Here is a 20,500-nt window from a genome sequence, read left to right as displayed (position 1 = left end):
ACGGTAATTTAAATACTCGATAATGTCAATTTGCACATCGTTAACACAACAATGACGATATTATCGTAAACGATATATATCGCCCACCCCTAGTTTGTACATATTTTTTCTAGCTCTTTTGTAATAAAACCGTCCCTCCAGAAAAACGCGATTATGCGATCGTATAATTCAATGCATAATCAGCCAAAGTCCGCATATTTATGCGGGGCAGCATTTTTTCAAATACGGCACTCTTTCGCCACATAAATTGCCGATTTCCGCGCAAAATAAGCGGGACTTGCATGATTTCATAATCCCCGCATTTTCGTTACAAAAAAAGTCACATACAGTGGGGAGGACAAGTATTTGATACACTGCAGATTTTGCAGGTTTTCCTACTTACAAAGCATGTAGAGGTCTGTAAATTTGCATTTATTGCATGACATAAGTATTTGATCACCTACCAACCAGTAAGATTTCAGTCTCTCACAGACTCTCTCACTGTTAGTTTTTCTTTAAGAAGCCCTCCTGTTCTCCACTCATTACCTGTATTAACTGCACCTGTTTGAACTCGTTACCTGTATAAAAGACACCTGTCCACACACTCAATCAAACAGACTCCAACCTCTCCACAATGGCCAAGACCAGAGAGCTGTGTAAGGACATCAGGGATAAAATTGTAGACCTGCACAAGGCTGTGATGGGCTACAGGACAATAGGCAAGCAGCTTGGTGAGAAGGTAACAACTGTTGGCGCCATTATTAGAAAATGGAAGAAGTTCAAGATGACGGTCAATCTCCCTCGGTCTGGGGCACCATGCAAGATCTCACCTCGTGGGGCATCAGTGATCATGAGGAAGGTGAGGGATCAGCCCAGAACTACACGGCAGGACCTGGTCAATGACCTGAAGAGAGCTGGGACCACAGTCTCAAAGAAAACCATTAGTAACACACTACGCCGTCATGGATTAAAATCATGCAGCACACGCAAGGTCCCCCTGCTCAAGCCAGCGCATGTCCAGGCCCGTCTGAAGTTTGCCAATGACCATCTGGATGATCCAGAGGAGGTATGGGAGAAGGTCATGTGGTCTGATGAGACAAAAATAGAGCTTTTTGGTCTAAACTCCACTCGCTGTGTTTGGAGGAAGAAGAAGGATGAGTACAACCCCAGGAACACCATCCCAACCGTGAAGCATGGAGGTGGAAACATCATTCTTTGGGGATGCTTTTCTGCAAAGGGGACAGGCGACTGCACCATATTTAGGGGAGGATGGATGGGGCCATGTATCGCGAGATCTTGGCCAACAACCTCCTTCCCTCAGTAAGAGCATTGAAGATGGGTCGTGGCTGGGTCTTCCAGCATGACAACGACCAGAAACGCACAGCCAGGGCAACTGGAGTGGCGCCGTAAGAAGCATCTCAAGGTCCTGGAGTGGCCTAGCCAGTCTCCAGACCTGAACCCAATAGAAAATCTTTGGAGGGAGCTGAAAGTCCGTATTGCCCAGCGACAGCCCCGAAACCTGAAGGATCTGGAGAAGGTCTGTATGGAGGAGTGGGCCAAAATCCCTGCTGCAGTGTGTGCAAATCTGGTCAAGAACTACAGGAAACATATGATCTCTGTAATTGCAAACAAAGGTTTCTGTACCAAATATTAAGTTCTGCGTTTCTGATATGTCATGCAATAAAATGCAAATTAATTATTTAAAAATCATACAATGTGATTTTCTGGATATTCCGATTCCGTCTCTCACAGTTGAAGTGTACCTATGATAAAAATTACAGACCTCTACATGCTTTGTAAGTAGGAAAACCTGCAAAATTGGCAGTGTATCAAATACTTGTTCTCCCCACTGTATATCTTAGCAGAAAGTTGAAAAATGTTGCGTTTACTTTACACAAGAGCAGCCATTTTCCCCTGTTGCCATGGGAACGTTATGAAGTGACGTAATTACGCGACGTGAACATCATCGAAAAGCAGGGTGTTGGGGGAATCACTTTTTATTTTTTTCTCTTTTTCATCAAACCGCAGTTTTTGCAAGTTCCTGTAATTTTTGCAAGTTCCCACAATTTCATCGCATAAAATTGCATAAATACCCCACATATTCCATCTCATTTTTTAAGAAAACGTGCAACATAATCAAGGAGTTTTGCCCTCAACAATCACAAAAAAACTCTGAAACTGATAAAAGCAATATATTTAAAACATGGAAATACAATATTGCATTAGGGCTGCATGACTTTATTCACCAGAATGGTCTTATAGTTTTCTTGTGTTGTGGTTAACCATCACTGAGTCACTGCTGCGTTTGTGTGTTTCAGATGGTTCAGACGTTGGCCAGTAACGGGGCCAACTCCATATGGGAACACAGCCTCCTGGACCCTGCTCAGGTACAGAGCGGTCGTAGGAAACCCAACCCCCAGGACAAAGTCCAGTAAGTATACTTCCTACAGGCTCAACGCACACAGAACTAACACAAATCTCACACCAATCACATTTGCTGGGGCAGATTATTATCTCAGCTGCAAAGGAATATGATACAACCTTTCTGGACGTAATTGGTGTTTGCAGTAGTGAAGAGCAATTGCACCCAGTAAACAGTTTCCTATAGTCATTAATCACCTTCCTAATGAATATTGCTCTGCTCTCAGAGGGTTTTTGAAAGTAAACAGGGTCTGTTTTGGACCTGCCGGAAATTTTAGGTTTGATTTCAATTTAAAGGTGCAGAAAAGCGATTCTGCGCAAATATTGTTGATGTTTGATCTCAACTGCCAAACAAATACAACCCTAACCATAGTAGCTGCATGCTAACGGCAGGGAAACTTGCAATCTTGGCTGCCGAAATCGTTAAATTCTCCCCGATTTCGGGTCACATTACTGCTGAAACATATCTGGTTGTGTAATATTTGGTTTATAAGCCTTTATTGGTGTTTTTCACGGTACAACGCAGCAACAACAGGAATGCTGATATGGAAAGCTGACCAATCAGAGCAGACTGGGCTTTTTCAGGAGGGGGGCTTAACGAGACAGGCGCTCCAACAGAGCGTCTCATACAGAGGGTGAATACAGGTGCAGCAGCCATGGCCAGTATGAGAAAATATATTAAACCATGTACATGTTTTAGTAGAAACACAAAATGCGTAGTATGAACCTGGAAATGCTGTATACAGTAATAGGTCCCCTTTAATGTGCTGTTTCACAAATGTGTAGAAGCACATTGTGCACATTCTCTTAAGATGTACTGCATTGTATGTTTTTTAATGTGTTTGTAAAACAAGCAGGAAACCAGTAGTAACTAGAATCAAAAGGAGAAAAGTGAAATCAAAGCATTAACTGCTTTTCAGTCAAAATACAAATCAACTTTAAATGACACATTGTCCTGGGTTTTTCTGAGGAATTTTGTGGGGAGCAGTAGCTGTGTGTGTGTGTGTGTGTGTGTGTGTGTGTGTGTGTGTGTGTGTGTGTGTGTGTGTGTGTGTGTGTGTGTGTGTGTGTGTGTGTGTGTGTGTGTGTGTGTGTGTGTGTGTGTGTGTGTGTGTGTGTGTGTGTGTGTGTTGAAATCCCAAAAAGGGATTAATAAAGTACTTCTTCTTGTTAACTATCTTACCTTCTACTCCTGTGCAGTCCCACTAAGTCCGAGTTTATCAGAGCCAAATACCAGATGCTGGCCTTTGTCCACAAGCTGCCCTGCCGCGATGATGATGGCGTCACTACCAAGGACCTCAGTAAGGTGAGGGCTCAGTATTTCACAGCAGAGGGGTTGATAATGTTAGCAAAATTAGCCTGTACTGACATTGCCACATTGCTGAATTGCTTGTGTAAGCACAGAGGATGTTTAATTTAGATGTCTGTGGGAGACCTCACATTATAAAAAATGGGGGTGTGTATACACATACGCTCACACAAACACAATCATGCACACTGATAAAACCTCCTGGCAGGAAGTGATCTGAATGACACAGCAGGATGTAATAATGATCTCTAATGCTGTGGAGCTCCGCTTTGCTAATAAGGGGATGGTTCTGTCTCTGCGTGATGTTTAATCTTGCCACCCCAGACACTCTTTTTCTCACTCTCCTCTTTACCCCCTCCTCTTTGTTTCTTTATTAGCAACTTCACTCAAGTGTGCGGACGGGGAGTTTAGAGACGTGTCTTCGGCTCCTGTCCCTTGGTGCTCAGGCCAACTTCTTCCACCCGGTCAGGAAAAATCTACTCGCCGACTCACTCCATCTAGCAATTAGTCATGCTGTTCAGTTACTCTCTTAATGCCAGGCCTCTTGTCCTGACTCTGTTTGTGTGTCTAACTCCAGGAGAAAGGCACTACCCCGCTCCATGTGGCAGCCAAGGCAGGCCAGATCCTGCAGGCTGAGCTGCTAGTGGTGTACGGTGCAGACCCCGGAGCACCTGACATCAACGGACGGACACCTATGGACTACGCAAGGTACAAAACAGTGAAAGCCCACTTAATTAACAACACAGTTAGCATTTAAATCACATCTCAAATTAAATTTGCTATGGGAGAATGGTGAAAATGATACAAAAAAAATGGTGTAAAAAAAGGTAGAATTGTTTTTTGTCTGTGTTCCAGGCAAGCGGGCCATATAGAGCTAGCAGAGCGGCTGGTAGAGTGTCAGTACGAACTGACGGACAGACTAGCCTTCTACCTTTGTGGGCGGCGCCCAGGTAACCCACTGCACTAGTTTGTGTGCACCTCACATGCCCTTAAGCATAGCAGTTAACCTCAGTGACATATGTGGTAGCTTTTATCCAGTTTTATCCAGTGGTAGTTTTTACCCAAGTCTCCTCTCCTCTCATTTCCTCTCCTCAGATCACAAGAATGGCCATTATATCATTCCTCAAATGGCAGACAGGTATGGACCATGATGTTACTGTTTTGTATTAAAGTAGTTATGAATGCCTTGCATTTGCATGCATGGTGTGGTTTGATTGCATGAAGTATCTTTGTTAGTATACTTGAACTTTCAGCTACTTGACTTGCCATACTTGACATACTATAACTGCTTCATTTCATTGTGTCTCCCTGGCCTTAATTGATACTGATGCAGTTTAGTGTTCTGACCATAGGGTGGCACCATAGTATATGTAACCCCACCCAAAGGAGTTAATTAAAGCAGATCTTTGGCATCTCTACGAAAGCTGGGTGTTCAGTGTAAATGATCTAAGCTATTACAGGTACCGGCAATGATTTAGATTAATCCCAAACTGCAGGTTTGATTTGTCCGTTTATGATAAATCAATTTCAGTATTACTTGGCTCAGCTTCCTTCAAATATTTGTGCTGGGTTTTCTTAGGAGAGTCAGAGAAGAGGCTTAAAAAATCCACCCACAAATGTTATGCAGCTAAACCAAGTGCACCTCAAAATCTATTTGTTACTTAAGGGCGTCTTCTGAGCTGCCATCTAACTCCACTTGCATCTGTTCTGTTCTGGTAAATGGATAATAACAATTAAAGCTGTTTTGATATGGCTTCTCTACCTGTCCTTCTGTCTGTTTCTTCCTTTTTCTCACTCGTCTTCTGTTCTCTCCATTTCGCTGCGCTTGGTGGAGCCAGAGCTCGTCCTAAGTGCCCGACACAGAGGTATCTTTACTTTCCTTGTTCCTTTTTTCATTCCTTTCATTTCCTTCATTCCAATCCCCTCTGTCTGCTACCCCATCTTTTCTTGATTTCCCTGATGTATACCACAATATGCCTATCTCTTCTTTAGTGGATTGACAGTGGGAAAAGTGTTAGGCCTTAGTCTGTCAAATGGCCTCCTGCAGTAAGTAAGGTGATGTGCTCAGGAGAATCACATCAGTAATATCCATAGTATTCACATTGTACACTAGCATATGTCCTTAGTGGCTGCATACATTTTTTTGTCCTGAAATAAGTTAAGTCTATCTAAAATAAAATTTCAGATTGCAAGAAAACTGCTGTTTTACAGTTTAACACATTTAACACTGAGTGTACAGCAACATATAGTTAGAAAGTAACACTTTCACTGTCTATATGTGCTGATATTTTTCTGTCCTGCTGGACCTTGCAAAATGTACAGATGCACCCTGTCCCTGGGACTGTAAAGAGAGTTGCTCTCCGTGTTTTTTGTCTCCAAATGACAGTCACCATTACATCAAGCCCTTTTGACTTGACACCCAACGCATCCCAACCTAAATGTGCACTCCCTTGCTCTGCCCACCCCCCCCCCTTGAGCCAAACACCCTTCCCGCCTCCTTACCTTTTGCTCTTCTCTCCATATCCACATCTTCCTCCCTCCTTCTGCCTCCCTTTCTTTATTACACTGTATCTTTATGGTGCCTGTCTCACTGTTGTCCTCTGTGTTTCTTTTAGTCTGGACCTCTCAGAATTGGCCAAGGCTGCCAAGAAGAAGCTCCAAGCGGTGAGTTTGGTTCAGTTGTGAGATTTATTAATTATGGTTTATTGGACATTCACAGCATAATTCTACAGACAGTGGTAAGAATTGACAAGGTAAAAGTTACTACTAGTTTTTAAGTTATGTAAAAAGATAAGTACTTAAAACAAGTTTGTTGGTGTAATAGCCAGATTTTCTATTACTTGCCAAAATAATGTCCAGAGCCATCTGTTCTGCCCCACAGAATGCTAGTAATCCAAAAACTGAGAGCTGATGGTCTGTTATCAACATTTGAAAGACTTTAATTCGCAAACCATGACACAGGCGTTTTAGGACAAATGCGATGGTTGACTAAAAATGAGACAGCATGCCAAGTGAAATCTTAAAGTGTGCAGCCCAGATAGCTGTACATCAGGATATTTTAATGTCAGCTTTCTTTTGCTCTCTTGCCTTTCACACTGGTGTCTGTTGCACTGATGTGTAGGCATGTACAAATACACCTGTTAATTTATCTGGGGTCAATTTGTTTCTCTGTTGGACAGCTCAACAATCGGCTGTTTGAGGAGCTAGCAATGGATGTGTATGATGAGGTAGATCGAAGAGAAAACGATGCAGGTGAGCCTCATCTCCTCCCTCCTCAAGTCCTTCTTTTGTGCTCTGTAAAGTAGACATGTATGTCTTGTGTTATGACTTTTTCCTCATATGGAAACAAGACGTTGAAAGTACAAAACACCTCCACAAAACGTCATTGACATGAACTTGGAGAACAAAAGGAGTGAGAGAAAACCACAGAGAATTTTTTTTTGGAGAGCACAAAGTGAGTTTGAAGGGGAGAGTGAGGAGAAAAGGAAAATGTCTGTTGAAGAGGAAGGCCAAATGGAGTGAGTGAGGGAGGAGGAAAGAGAGTGAGGAAGTGCCTCTGAAATTCTTGAGTCTCTCTCCTCCTCTGCTCTTTCTTGCTCTGTCTCCTTCTCTTTTTTTCCATTTCTTCTCTCCCTTTCCTTCAGTAGCAGTCAAATTGTGCTTTCTGACAGAAGCACCGCAGGTAAGTGGCAAGAATACAAAGACACACACACACAAATACACAGGTACACACACGCACAAATACACGTACATACTCGGCCACACACAAGGGGAGGGCTAAAAGCACAACGGTAGATTATAGGGGCCGGAATTCAGTTTTAGGATCTACTGTATGGCTTTTACTGTGCTTTGTTTATGTCTGTGTGCATGTGTGGGTGGATGGACTGGGTGTTTGGCTGCCCATGTTCCATTTTAAGCACACACGCGTGCACACACACACACACAGACTTATTTTGTGCTTCATATTTGTGTCTCCAGTGTGGCTTACGACCCAGAACCACAGCACTCTGGTAACAGAACGCAGCGCGGTGCCCTTCCTACCAGTCAATCCTGAATACTCTGCCACACGCAACCAGGTAAACATACACACACTCATTCTCACACATACCTACAGTACAGGTAGCATGCATATACTCATATACATTTGTATTAGCTGATACAAATAAATACATACTAATGAAATTGTAGCTAGTTTTTTTAATTACAAAACTGGTGAAAGAACTGGCGTGCAAAAATAAGAGATAGGGCATAGTGATATCTTAGACAGTTAGACAGTGTATGTGTTTTGGGGAGAAGCCGAGAATGAGTGTGAAATTGACGAGGGATGTTCTTAAGCTGTGAAAGAGGAGGGAAGATGTAATCCATCTGTGTTTCTCTCCCCCCTCTCCCTCTTTCCCTCGCTCTCTGAGAGAGAGAGAGAGAGAGAGAGAGAGAGAGAGAGAGAGCCAGAGAGAGAGAGAAAAGAGAGCCAGAGAGAGAGAGAAAGAGCCAGAGAGAAATCCCATATGTCCTCTCACATAGTTTCTCCTCGTCTGTGTGGCTCATTATTATAAACATTGACTTTTAACACGGACATGCACACACAGAAAAAACACCCGCATCGCCACGTTTGCTTTTCCCTGATTGGGCAGTTCAATGTGGTCAGTTACCGCGCTGTGCTGTCTAGTCATGGTGGAAAAAAACAGAAGAAAAACACACTCACACACATTTAAAGATGAACTTTTTACCTTCTTTTGTCTTCCAAAGTGATGTTTTTAAATAGCACATCGCTTTGTGTAATAGTTCTAGTTTAGCACTATATTTGAAAGTGATCTTTTTATTCTCATACAGTATATGGATGCCAGCATGCTCGTTTAATTGCACGGTTTATGTTTCTTTCTCGTGTGTGTATGTGTGAGCACACTTGTAATCGTGTGTGTGTGTGTGTGTGTGTGTGTGTGTGTGTGTGTGTGTGTGTGTGTGTGTGTGTGTGTGTGTGTGTGTGTGTGTGTGTGTGTGTGTGTGTGTGTGTGTGTGTGTTATGACTGTGTTTTTCCACAGCACATGGTCGTTGGCCACATTAGTCACATAGTGAACCACTGACTGTGGGCTGGATTGTATCTATATTCCACACAACTGATGATACAAACTTAAGTAACTTTTAGACATTTTTTTTAGACCGGGGTTGACCCAGTAGCTCACCAGGTTGAGCGCACATCGGATATACTGAGGCGCTCAGTCCTTACCGCAGCGGCCCGGGTTTGAGTCCGACCCGTTGTCCTTTGCTGCATGTCATTCCCCCTGTGTGCACTCTAATAACTCCAGACTCGTTCTTCCCTCAGGGCCGTCAGAAGCTGGCCCGTTTCAACGCTCGGGAGTTTGCCACACTCATCATCGACATCCTGAGTGACGCCAAAAGGAGACAGCAGGGGAAAGGTCTCAGCAGTCCTACTGGTGAGACACTGGGAGGATGGGACAGACAGTTTAGGATGGAGGGCTGAAGGCAATTATAAAGCTTTTTAAAGAACAGCAAAAAACAAGGGCGTACAACTTATCTTAGTTACAAATATGGATAGATATATGCCAGTTCATTGACTTTTCCCAACACCTTTGTACAACAAACGATGTGGACAACAATGTGGAGCTATGTTTTAGGAGTTACGTTTGTGCCAGACCAGGCAGTATATTTTTATCTGTATAAAAATTTGACTTACCTCCTCTGCATCTAACAACTGCTTCTTGTGTGAAACCAACATGGAGACCCCCATTGAAATAATGGAAAGAAAGCTGGCCAAAATCAATCTGCAGTCTTATCAGTCTGAGCTTTTCCAAGGGAGAAGGGAGAGATGAAAAGAGCTGGGCTGATACACTTTTATTAAGAAGTGTAATAAATACGATTTTTTTCCCCCTTTGTCAGACCCATTTGATCTGGGCATTGATGATGACCAGCATGACTACGACAGTGTAGCCTCTGATGAAGACACAGACAGCGAGCTTACCACCCAGAACAACAACAACACGCAACGCAGCAACCGTGCAAAGGTACGGTACTTGAACACACACTGCTTATTTCAGAAAACCAATGTACATCTTGCCTCACTTTGATAAAATGCAGCACCCTATTCAAGGTAAAATCTACAACTCTGCACATGCTGACACACTTGTAGTTTTTAAACTGTTACTCAACAATTCAGTCATCTTCTTCTTACATACAAAAATTGAAAAGCAGTTGCATCAGCTAGCAAAGCTTTTCCATGGTGTCCTCTTAATGACTGCTTGTCCCAGCATGCTTTGCGGGGAGTGGCAGCAGTTAGGGCTGCCACATAGCTCCTGAGTGACATCATCAGCTATTCTGGGTCCTTGTCAGAGAGGCATTGTTCATACAGAGAGAGAGAGTGTAGTGAGAGGGAATGGAAGAGGAGAGTGAGAGAGAGAAAAAAAAAAAAAAAAAAAAAAAAAAAAAAAATGGTGCAGGAGGAGAGCGGTAGAAATAACAAAGTAAACAACAGCTATACAAGTAACTATCTGCTTTTTGTGGACTCATTGGGGAAAACTGACAAACCGCAAGTCAGAGGTTCCACTCTCATATTCATTCTAGAAATATGTGCATTCATTATTCACTTTTAGGGAGTGGTATAGAAATGTGTTTGAGCATGCTCCAGGGTCACAGGAAGTGGGGGCAGATGGTGCATTGTGAATAAGAACTGAGGCTCTACTGTCGATATGTGTGTGATCAGCTGTAGTACTGGCCTCCAGGCTGCAGCCCTCACTCCTCTCACAGTTGTAAGCTGTGTTTTTATCCAGTTCAAAATTCACTAATTTACCTCTGCAAAAAAACTGCATATGTTACATACAGCAGTATTTACCATAGAATTGTGTCAGCCTAAGACACAGTGTATGAGTTAGATTAATTTGTAAAAACACTTTCACATTGAGCTTATACCCTGGAATAGCTTCACAAGTCTCATGATGTCAGTTCCCTCACTTTGTTTGTGCCTTTTTGTCCACTTTTGTCTGTGTTTCTGTCTTTCTTTCTACCTGTCTGTCCGCCTGCCTGTATGTCCTATCAATCCAGAGTATGGACTCATCAGACTTGTCAGACGGCCCCATCACCCTGCAGGAGTACCTGGAGGTAAAGAAGGCGCTGGCCTCCTCAGAAGCCAAGGTGCAACAGCTGATGAAGGTCAACAACAACCTGAGCGATGAGCTCCGGCGGCTCCAGAAGGAGGTAGGGAGTATGGGGGGGGGGGGGGGAGTCATAAGTTCAGAGGGTCATCTTATGCATAACCTCAACCACAGAATGTCAAGTACAGAGCAAAAGAGAAAGAAGAACATGGGAGTAGAGCGCAACAGGGTGCATGAAAGAGAGATGGGATGAAGCAAGAAAAGTCAGCATGAACGGTTTCTTATAAACATAAAACCTAGTGGAGAAGTTGGATTATAAAATGAGATTGATTCCTAGACGAAGAGAGGGTATTAAAGAGCACAGAAGATAAAGAGACAAAGACACATTGGCAAAATGAGAAGCAACAATTGATTCAGACAGAAGGAGGGCAGAGTGATGGAGAGACAAGTGAATATTTTAATATCTTTGCAAGTTGATGTATTTTCCCTGACAGGGTGTCATTTTCCTACACTGTTGTCTCTGGAAGATCTATTTGGTTACAGCTTTTCAGTGTAATTTAGTAACTAAAGCAAGACGTCTATGGAGGAATGCGCGGACACGCACCTCACACCGCGCGCACCACCCGGAGAAAAAAGTGAGAGAAAGAAAGAGAGGTTGCAGTTCGGACGATGACTACCCGGTTGAGATTGTGTGTGTGTGTGTGTGCGTCCTCGAGATCTGACCACACACAAACACACGTAGCAGAGCTACCCACACCCATGTTTCTACTGCTGCTTAATTAAATAAAACATCAAAAGAGAGAAGTTGTCTCCGTCTGTGTTTTAAACAGACACACCTGGGGCAAAGTTGGGAACCAGAATCAGCTTTAAATACAGTCCTAATCTAGTCCTCACTAACACGGGCCCAATAATAGTAACTACATGAAAACTTCACGGTTGTTGCATGAAATGTCGTTTGTGTTTAGCCTACATCATCATTTTCTATCATGTGAAATAAGAGGCCAAGCCAGCCTGGTTGTGAAGCTGCAGACGGATGTTCCTCAGCAGTCTGCTCCCCCTGCTGCTCATAAGGTGCCTCTGGACCCCTTTCGTTTCAGACCCTCCCACCAGCCTTTGGGCCACGCCTCCTCATTTACATTGACATGTGTCAAGTCCAAATGAAAATCCAATGTTAAATTGAAATTCAAAAGCCAAATATTAAATGAAAATTAAAAGCCAATGTTAAATTGAAATTCAAAAGCCAAATATTAAATGAAAATTAAAAGCCAAATATTAAATGAAAATTAAAAGCCAATGTTAAATTGAAATTCAAAAGCCAAATATTAAATGAAAATTAAAAGCCAATGTTAAATTGAAATTCAAAAGCCAAAGCCAAATGGAAAATTAAAAAAAAATAATAATATTTTTAATTTGATCTCGCTTTGTTTTCTCTTTGGACTTTCAATTTGAATTATGAATAAATATTTCCACCATAGACGTCATTCTCATGGAGAAACTCCACGAGGGTGCTAGAAATACTATTTTAATTTTAGTTTTCATTTTTAGTTTAGACATTTTTGACTTAATAACCTTCATTTGTTTGTGGTTCATTGTCGCTTCATTTGGTTTCCTGGGAGTCATCATCATTATCTCATTGTATTCATAAGTGGCTGCCAGTGTCCGCCAACGTGACCCATGATTCATTCATGTGTTTATTTTTGTCATTTGACTGAGGATTTAGGAAAGCGTTGAGGCAAACATGCACTTGTACAAGCAAACACTTACGTGCGCGCACACACTGCAGATAACAAATACTGTGGTCAAATTGAATTGTAATCAACAGTACCTCAGTGCAGGTGAGCCCATATTGACCCTTGAAAATGAATTATGTATTTATACAGGACGGCCTATGTTTCCTTCCACCCCATTTCCAGGAACTAATCTCTGCCTCGACATGTAACCTATTGAAGTGTCTTTACCACATATCCCCTCCCTCCCGAGTACTGATGAGTTAACATTTGAGTTTGTGTGAGCCTTTTACTGTACATGTGATTGCGGATGCTTGTCTTTAACCATTCAGTTGACACCCACTCCCTTCCCTTCAACCTTCCCATGTCCCTCCCTCCATCCTCTCATCCTTCCCTGCTCCCTTCCTCCTCTCCTGTAGATCACACGGATGCAGACAGAGAACAGTGCGCTGCGGGGGGGCCAGCAGGCTGGGGGGGCAGCTGGCCATGGGGTAGGGGGGCCTGGTGGAGGAGGAGGAGGAGGAGGCCACTGGCAAGGGGGTGGGATGAGAGGAGGAATAGGCGGAGTGGGTCTGGGTGGGTTTGGGACAGGAACGGACCCCCCAGGGCTGTCGGTGCCCTCCTCGGTCGCCACCCACTCCCATCCCCACCGAAGGGACCGCCAGGCCTTCTCAATGTACGAGCCAGGGGCGGCCCCCGGCCCCACGGCCCATGGTCCCCCAGTCCTGGACTCCCTGGCAGCCCGCCTGCAGCCCCTCAACACACCCAGCGTAAGTTAGAACTCCCGCGGCCCCTTCTACTTCCCACCTTCCTTTTGGTGGCCCTGATTGGCTCTCTTTGGCCATATTAATGGGTGATAGTCCAATCCTGATCTCTCTATTTCCCTTCAACTTTATCTCTTCCTGCATCTCAGTTCCCGATCCTTCTCTTTGAAAGGTCCAGTTGTGCATGGCCCCCATTTAAATGTGAAAGAGTAGCACTGATTTGTCTAAGAACAATAAGACCTTAACCTATTGGTTTTAGCACAATAAAGGGGAAGTGCATAAGTGTGATGTCTAGGAGAAAGATGGAAAATAGGGATTGCGTTGTCTGTTTGGTTGCCTGGCGACGCCTCTGATTTCTCTCTCTCTAGCCTGCTCTTTACCCTTTGACCTTTACATTTTCAACCCTTTTTGACCTCCCAGTTAGCTGTCCTGCTTCTGGTCAGCTGCTTAATTTAGGATTTGTTATGATCACAAACAGACGCGCACACACACACACGCACACACACACACACACACACAAAGGGAAGGACATTTTTTGCCTCCAATGTCTTTGGCAAAGTGGCTGATAAGTATGGAAGCCCTGAGAGGCAAGAGAGAAAAGAATTCTGGTGATCAATTTTCTAAGTGTGATCTAAATAGTTTTCTCTTTGGAAAAAAAAAAGGTTTTGCCTAGATAATCTTTCTAAGTTCTGTAAATGTGTTTTTTTTTTCATCTGTGAAACAGGTGGGGGGAAAAATAGTTTTTCCAGGTGATTTATTATTATTATAATAGTTAGGTGTTGTTGTAATACTCATTTTGGCCACAAGAGGCTGAAGTGCACCACTACCCCATGTTTTAAATGGGACTAAAGGCATCCATATTTTCTTCCAGGTGCCAGGTGAGTTTTAGTCCTATTGACAACATGAGGTATGAGTATTACAGCAACACACACAAATAAATGTGTTTCACATGGCAAAACCTTTCACCTGTTCTTAAGTCATAAGCACAGAAGAGATTTAGATCGGACTTGGATGCCTCACAAGAATATTTTTCTCACTTGCCTCTCAGGGCTTCCGTCAGCATTCACTAGCATTTATCCTACAGCAGCATCTACGAAACTACAGTATGCAGACACACAACCACTCACCACTAACTGTCAACCTTTCTATGGAGACCTCCATGGAGTCGTGTCCAGTTCACCATCTCCGTACAAAAAGATTTACCCGTTTGTCTGTTTTCTTTTTGTCTGTCTGTCTCTTCACCTGTCTGTCCCTTGCTCACTACAGTGCAGCCGTGCATCCTCTGGATGTAAGCATTCTGTCTGTCATTGCATTGTTTGCCATTTCATCATATATAGGATTCTCTCACATGCAACTATGCACCACTTCTGCTTATTATGCATTCTAATAATAGAGATCAACATTAGTATAAAATATGTGTGTAGTCCTTTTTAGATGCTCTGTGTGATGTATAGCTGTTCATCACCGGTTAGTTTAGTTAGCAGTGTTCTTTGTATTTCAGTGTTGGATAACTATAGAGGCATGTAGTCTTGATGGGATGATGGATGAGCTGCCGAGTTGATCTGCCGCTGCTCTCACTGGCTCATTCATCTTGTTTTTCTGCTGTTTATAAAAACATCTATTCTCTCTGTGCCCACACTTTTTTTTTTTTTTCAATTTCTTTATCCATCTTTATCTGCTAATCTGTCATTCCCTTCTCCATCTCTTTGTCCACACATCTCTCTTTCTCCTCTTATCTTTATCCCTCCATCTCTCTCTTTCTCTCCTTGTGTTCCCTCACTTTTCACAGGTACGGAAGGGTGGTATAGGGGGTCCAGCACCGTATGGAGGCCAACATCTGTCTGGATCTACAGAGATGGGCAGATACATGGTGAGGGTTTACAGTTTTTGGTTCTAGACTGATTTTCCAACCTTCACTGCATTTTCAGTGGGAAGTTGAGATTATAGACTTGCATTGTTTTGTCAAAATCAGCCTCCTACAAATACGGCAGGGTTTGGAATGTTTTTTTAGATTTTATTCAGAAGATTCAAACTCATGATTTGAAACAACTTTTAAAATTTATGCAATTGTGGCCGGGTTGGTTCAGTGGTAGAGCAGGCGCGCACATACTGAGAGGTTTATGCCTCGACACAGAGGTCCAGGGTTTGAATCCGACCTGTGATAATTTCCTGCATGTCTTCCCCCTTCTCTCTCCCCTTTCTCACCTAGCTGTCCTGTCAAAAATTAAAGGCGGAAAAGCCCAAAAAAGAATCTTTTAAAAAAGAATTTAAAAAAACGCAATTTAGTAGACTTGAAATCATCACATTCACTCGAAACAATTGCTTGAACTTTGTTGGAGCTCTGCACGAGTGAACCGCTCGGGAGGTTTGGTGAGGTGGGGGATCGTTGGCCTGATGGAGCCTGTTGCTGTTTCTCTCCCCAGGTCCCCAAACCAGAGAAGCACGGCAGTGGCACTGACAGTGACTATGACAACACACAAACATACGACCTCTCGCTAAGGTCAGACCCACTGCAAATCACTGTACACACAGTGTGTTTTAATCTGCAGTTTTTTGGCAAATAGAATTTTTTTAATTGCTACTGCTAACCGAAACCAATTATTTCCTGTTTTTTTTCTTCATATTTAAGAATTTCATTCTGAAGCTCTATTTGATGCATTTTTTTATTGTTTGTATACACTATGCAGTACTGTACATTTGTGACACACACACACACACACACACAGATATGGGGGTTAATTATCTCTGCTAATAGTTGTTAATGAGAAATAAACAGGCAGTCTCTGAGGATTTTAAACTCTTAAAGTGTTAAGATGCTCAAACTGATTAATTTCCTCTGAGACTGCTCTCTAATGTAGCTCAAGGTGTTAATTATTAAAGTGGATGTCTGCGTTTCTCTTTGTTAGTATGGGGCGCAGCAGCGAGGAGGAAGGTGGTCGTGGGGAGTCTGAGGAGGGAGGAGGTGGGGACGTGGGGGAGCCAGACCCCACCCTACCCTGCACAGAGGATGTCATACTGAAGACTGAGCAGGTGACCAAGAACATCCAGGAGCTGCTCAGGGCTGCTCAGGAGTTCAAACACGACAGGTAGGTGTAAGACACCCCAGAGATGGATAAAAGTGACACTAGAAACATTTGTCTACCTTAGAATAAACACTACTAATTATATCCTTGCTAGTCTGGAATGTCAGGCTTTGGCCCTCAACTTCCGCTCTCTGTGTGTTGCCGTTCTCAAAATTCCTTCGCTACGGGAAAATGGAAAGTTTTAAAGAACATTTGGATCGTGCAACAAGACAGGCCTGCTTGGTTCTTTTGGTCAATGATTGTAAAGATTTACAAACAATATGTTTACGACATTTACTATCTAACTGGGATGTTTGAGGACAGATTGGTGGGGAAGTACACACGGCAATACGCTGTTAAGAGCAAATTGCGATTAACCATGTATCCAGCTAATTTAAATGGCTCACGTTACTGTATTGTGTGAAAAGTTGACTTCATTTAATATGTTTCGTTTTCTTTTGCGGGGTGCAAATGTTCTAGCCTGGAAATCCAGACCCAAATCCGAAAGATTAAGGGTCTGGCATTGAGTAATGAAAATGTCCCAACTCGAGGGGCGGCACCAATCATGCATTTGAAAATCTCACTGCACGCAACTGGATAACACTACGACCAATCACAACAATACACGGGGTGATGTATCCAGAGCCCCATACGCTTAGCTACCAGCAGAGCTAACTGGTAGATTAAACTGTCGTCATCTGTTTAGCTCGCCTCTGGCCCACTTATATCGGATACACCGATGTGATTGGTGCAGCTCGGCTACAATGACCATCATTACTCAATGCCAGAGTGACTCGCTGAGCAAATTCAAATTGTGCTTTCTAAGGTACAAATGTTCCACAAAACAAGTTCCTTCCCAAGACCATTTTGCAGAGGCACCTTCTCTGCGACTGGAGCTCAGCGCTGCCCAAGACGATTGTGATTGGTTTAAAGAAATGCAAACACAGATCTTTTTTTTTTTCTCCAATCACATAATGTATCTGGGCTGTAGCCTGTCCTTACTCCACAACACTGTGGAGATGGGTCTGCCAAAAAAGACTATATCCTTGCTGAGAAGTGATCATCTTGATTGGATAACACATTGAGAAGTCGCAGGAACATCTAGCTCAGAAATTCTGTTACATGCATACACACTTAACAACAGCTGCACCAGGCGAATGCAGTTGTTGATGTTGCAGTGAAATTGTGTCCAAGTTGGCTAGAATCAGGCCACCAAGGAAAATTAAAATGTCTCTTGAGTAGGGTTGGGTATCATTTGGGGTTTAGAGAGAGAGAGAGAGAGAGAGAGAGAGAGAGAGAGAGAGAGAGAGAGTGAGAGTGAGTGTCAAAATTAAATGATTGATTAATAATGTAATAACTTATAACAATGACTTATTTCACCAGTTAATTGCTGGTAAATGACAAAAACAAGCACCAGATGGGGAAAAGGGTATTTTACAATAACTTTGAATGCACCACAAGGCTGGCGAGTTTCAAGTGAACGCACCGTCTGTTGTTTTTCCGACAATGGCAGCTGCAAATTGTTACGTCCCAGTGTTGGACTCCTCTACAGGGAAATACAGTCACACTTTACACCGCTTAACGTAAGCTGTCAGCATTTTAACCATTGTGTTTAATCCAGCTACTAGGTACCCAACCCTACTCTTAAGATTAGTCCATTTAGTAACAGACAACATTCTTGCCTCAATCATCTCATCAGCTATTAAATAAAATAAAATAAAAAATACATCTCCTCTTTAGCTTTGTTCCATGTTCTGAGAAGATCCACTCTGCTGTCACTGAGATGGCCTCACTCTTCCCCAAAGTAAGTTCCCTAAGTTACTTATGTTTAATTTCTCTCTTTGTGTGTCTCTTTTTCTCTTTTATTTGTCTGCCTGTTGATCTCTGTATCTACCTTGGTCTGTTTACACCATGGGAGTTGAGTTTGATTCCCTTCATTTCTCCATAGCGCCCGGCATTAGACGCAGTCCACTGCTCCCTCCGCCTGCTGGCTTCCAGTGCCTCGCGGTTGCAGGTGGAGTGCCGTAAGGCGGCGCCCTCAGAGCCTGGCGGCCCTGCGGTGGACTACCAACTCCTCACTCAGCAGGTCATCCAGTGCGCCTACGACATCGCTAAGGCTGCCAAGCAGCTGGTCACCATCACTACTCGTGAGAAGAAACAGTGACCCAACAACTACATGGATGGATCGAGAGGGAAGAGGGAGGAGAGAGAACGGATCAATGCATGGGTGGGCTAAGCGGGATGGGGAGGGGCTTCTCGGAGAGGAAGATAGAGGGGAAAACCGGATCACACTATTAATGAGAGGACGAGGAAGCAGGAGTGATCAGGAGAATGATGGCCGCGATGACGGAAGGGAAAAAAAAGTCTGGAACATGCATGGCAAAGGAATCGGGTGAAAGCAAAGCGAACTGATTGTTTAGTAAAAACACTACAGGGGACTGAAAAAGGAGAAATTCCACAAGTGTGGAAGAGAAAGTAGGGTAGGACACGTGGAAGGATCCAACATGGGAACTACAGCCTGCTGCAACCTAAGTTATCTGTTGGAGTCAGATGTGTATAATAAACCACTTAAACTGTGATAAGCATACGTGAAATCCAACGGTGGCGATGTACAGTGAACTGGATCCGGAGATGATACCGCTTTATTTATTCTCCCCTGTCACTCGTCATCCCTCCCTCCCCCGGTTTACCTCAACTAGGGAGAGAGGAAGTAATGCGCTGCGAGAGAGGGAAGTAGATAGACCAAAAAAATGACATACTCCACACACCATCTCTGTCCCTCCCATCCTGTGGAGTCAGGACGTTCTCTCCTCCCTCCCTCTCCCCCCCCCCTCCTTCTCCCTCTCCAACTAGACACGAGGCCCCTCTGTCTCCTATCCCGTCCCAGACAAGATTCGCTTGCGGTGCAGAGGAGGGTCTCCTGGGACCCCATCCAGCTCCCCCCCCACCCACCCAGCCTCTCAGATGCTTCCTCCTGGTTAACTTTTGCAGGGGGGCTCCAGCGTTTCTCTGACCCGTCACCCCCCCTTTTGTCGGTGGTACACAGCATGATCTGGCATGTTTTGATTTCTTTCCTCTCTCTTCTTCTTTTTTTTCTTTTCTTTTTTTTTTATATGCAGATTGGTTTGGTCTGCACCTCCTGAGGACAAAAAAATGACTGACTTACACAAACAAACACTTACACTGGAATAATTGTGACTTATTGTTGTCGTTTATTATGCCTATTGTTTTTTTTTGTATTGACATTTTTACTGACTGTCATCTTTGATTTAACTGTTTATGTATGTTTATTTTATTGTCTCAAATATGATTTCTCATTTAGTGGAATAGGGAGACAGGTGGAAGTATGTGCTTAACTGGGATTCAAGTAAGCACACACACAGACACATGAAAGAAATAACCTGTGATGGTCCTCAACATTTCTCAAGCACTCCTTTTCTAAGTGACAGTTGAGGTTGTTTTTTTTCATGTTGTGATTTGTCCTGTGGCCAAGGGGCTGAACAGTTGCCAAAGGGGAGAGGGTGTTGGGGGAGATTTGTTTTTGGTCTCGATTTTCTGTCCGACCGAAAACCCCTTGGTGCGTTATGACAGGACCTTGATCAAAAATGTTTTGGCTTGACTTATCTCACAATTTGCCTCATTTAACAGAGCCAGTGGAATCATCTCAAAAACCGTATTCATTCTTGCTGTACCAAGCAAGATAACAGTTGGTCCAGTTTGTGTATGAGGGCCCTACCCTCCAGTCTTTGTTTAAAGCAGGATGATATTTACAGGGCGGGTGTGCTCGTGGATGCCTGTATTACACAGCAGCCATTATTTGTATGCATGGTAACAAATGTTCAGTCACATTAAGTTGATGCACATACTGTTATGTTGCAGTTAAGCTTCAAGTGCAGTTAAGCTTCAAGTAGTCCTGTGGAAAGCACCAGATCTAGCAACCTGGAAAGTAAATATGAGGAATACCCATTGCTTTGTTTCATTTGAGAATATACATTCGTTTGAAATTGATTTAACCACCTCAAGTGTGCTTGATGTAGTTTGCCATGTATTACGTTTACTTTTTAGACTGTTTGGCAAGCACAATGGAGCTCACGTTCTGTTTTCTGATTGATTCTCTGTCACGGCCTGCTGATC

General features: G+C 43.3%; 1 protein-coding gene across 4 annotated transcripts in view; it reads left to right on the top strand.

The window, feature by feature from the left end:
* Positions 1 to 20,101, top strand: part of git1 (G protein-coupled receptor kinase interacting ArfGAP 1) — a 29,520-nt gene extending 9,419 nt beyond the window's left edge. For 2 of the 4 annotated variants that reach the window (XM_039823841.1, XM_039823847.1), the window contains 19 exons: positions 2,298 to 2,410; positions 3,601 to 3,706; positions 4,087 to 4,173; positions 4,287 to 4,417; positions 4,565 to 4,659; positions 4,805 to 4,847; positions 5,548 to 5,574; positions 6,325 to 6,373; positions 6,889 to 6,961; positions 7,688 to 7,785; positions 9,031 to 9,142; positions 9,606 to 9,730; positions 10,764 to 10,916; positions 12,960 to 13,310; positions 15,094 to 15,174; positions 15,728 to 15,804; positions 16,211 to 16,390; positions 18,107 to 18,170; positions 18,315 to 20,101. In XM_039823841.1, the coding sequence (XP_039679775.1) occupies positions 2,298 to 2,410; positions 3,601 to 3,706; positions 4,087 to 4,173; positions 4,287 to 4,417; positions 4,565 to 4,659; positions 4,805 to 4,847; positions 5,548 to 5,574; positions 6,325 to 6,373; positions 6,889 to 6,961; positions 7,688 to 7,785; positions 9,031 to 9,142; positions 9,606 to 9,730; positions 10,764 to 10,916; positions 12,960 to 13,310; positions 15,094 to 15,174; positions 15,728 to 15,804; positions 16,211 to 16,390; positions 18,107 to 18,170; positions 18,315 to 18,530 (2,181 nt within the window). In that variant the 3' untranslated portion in view covers positions 18,531 to 20,101. The remainder of the gene's footprint in view (positions 1 to 2,297; positions 2,411 to 3,600; positions 3,707 to 4,086; positions 4,174 to 4,286; positions 4,418 to 4,564; positions 4,660 to 4,804; positions 4,848 to 5,547; positions 5,575 to 6,324; positions 6,374 to 6,888; positions 6,962 to 7,687; positions 7,786 to 9,030; positions 9,143 to 9,605; positions 9,731 to 10,763; positions 10,917 to 12,959; positions 13,311 to 15,093; positions 15,175 to 15,727; positions 15,805 to 16,210; positions 16,391 to 18,106; positions 18,171 to 18,314) is intronic. The other 2 variants (XM_039823852.1, XM_039823856.1) reach the window with 2 other exon arrangements.
* The last annotated feature ends 399 nt before the right edge of the window (positions 20,102 to 20,500 follow it).

This window comes from Perca fluviatilis, chromosome 2, assembly GCF_010015445.1.
Source record: "Perca fluviatilis chromosome 2, GENO_Pfluv_1.0, whole genome shotgun sequence".
Classification (NCBI taxonomy): Eukaryota; Metazoa; Chordata; class Actinopteri; order Perciformes; family Percidae; genus Perca; species Perca fluviatilis.
Note: the sequence above shows the minus strand (reverse complement) of the source record. Positions and strands in the feature narration are given on the sequence as shown.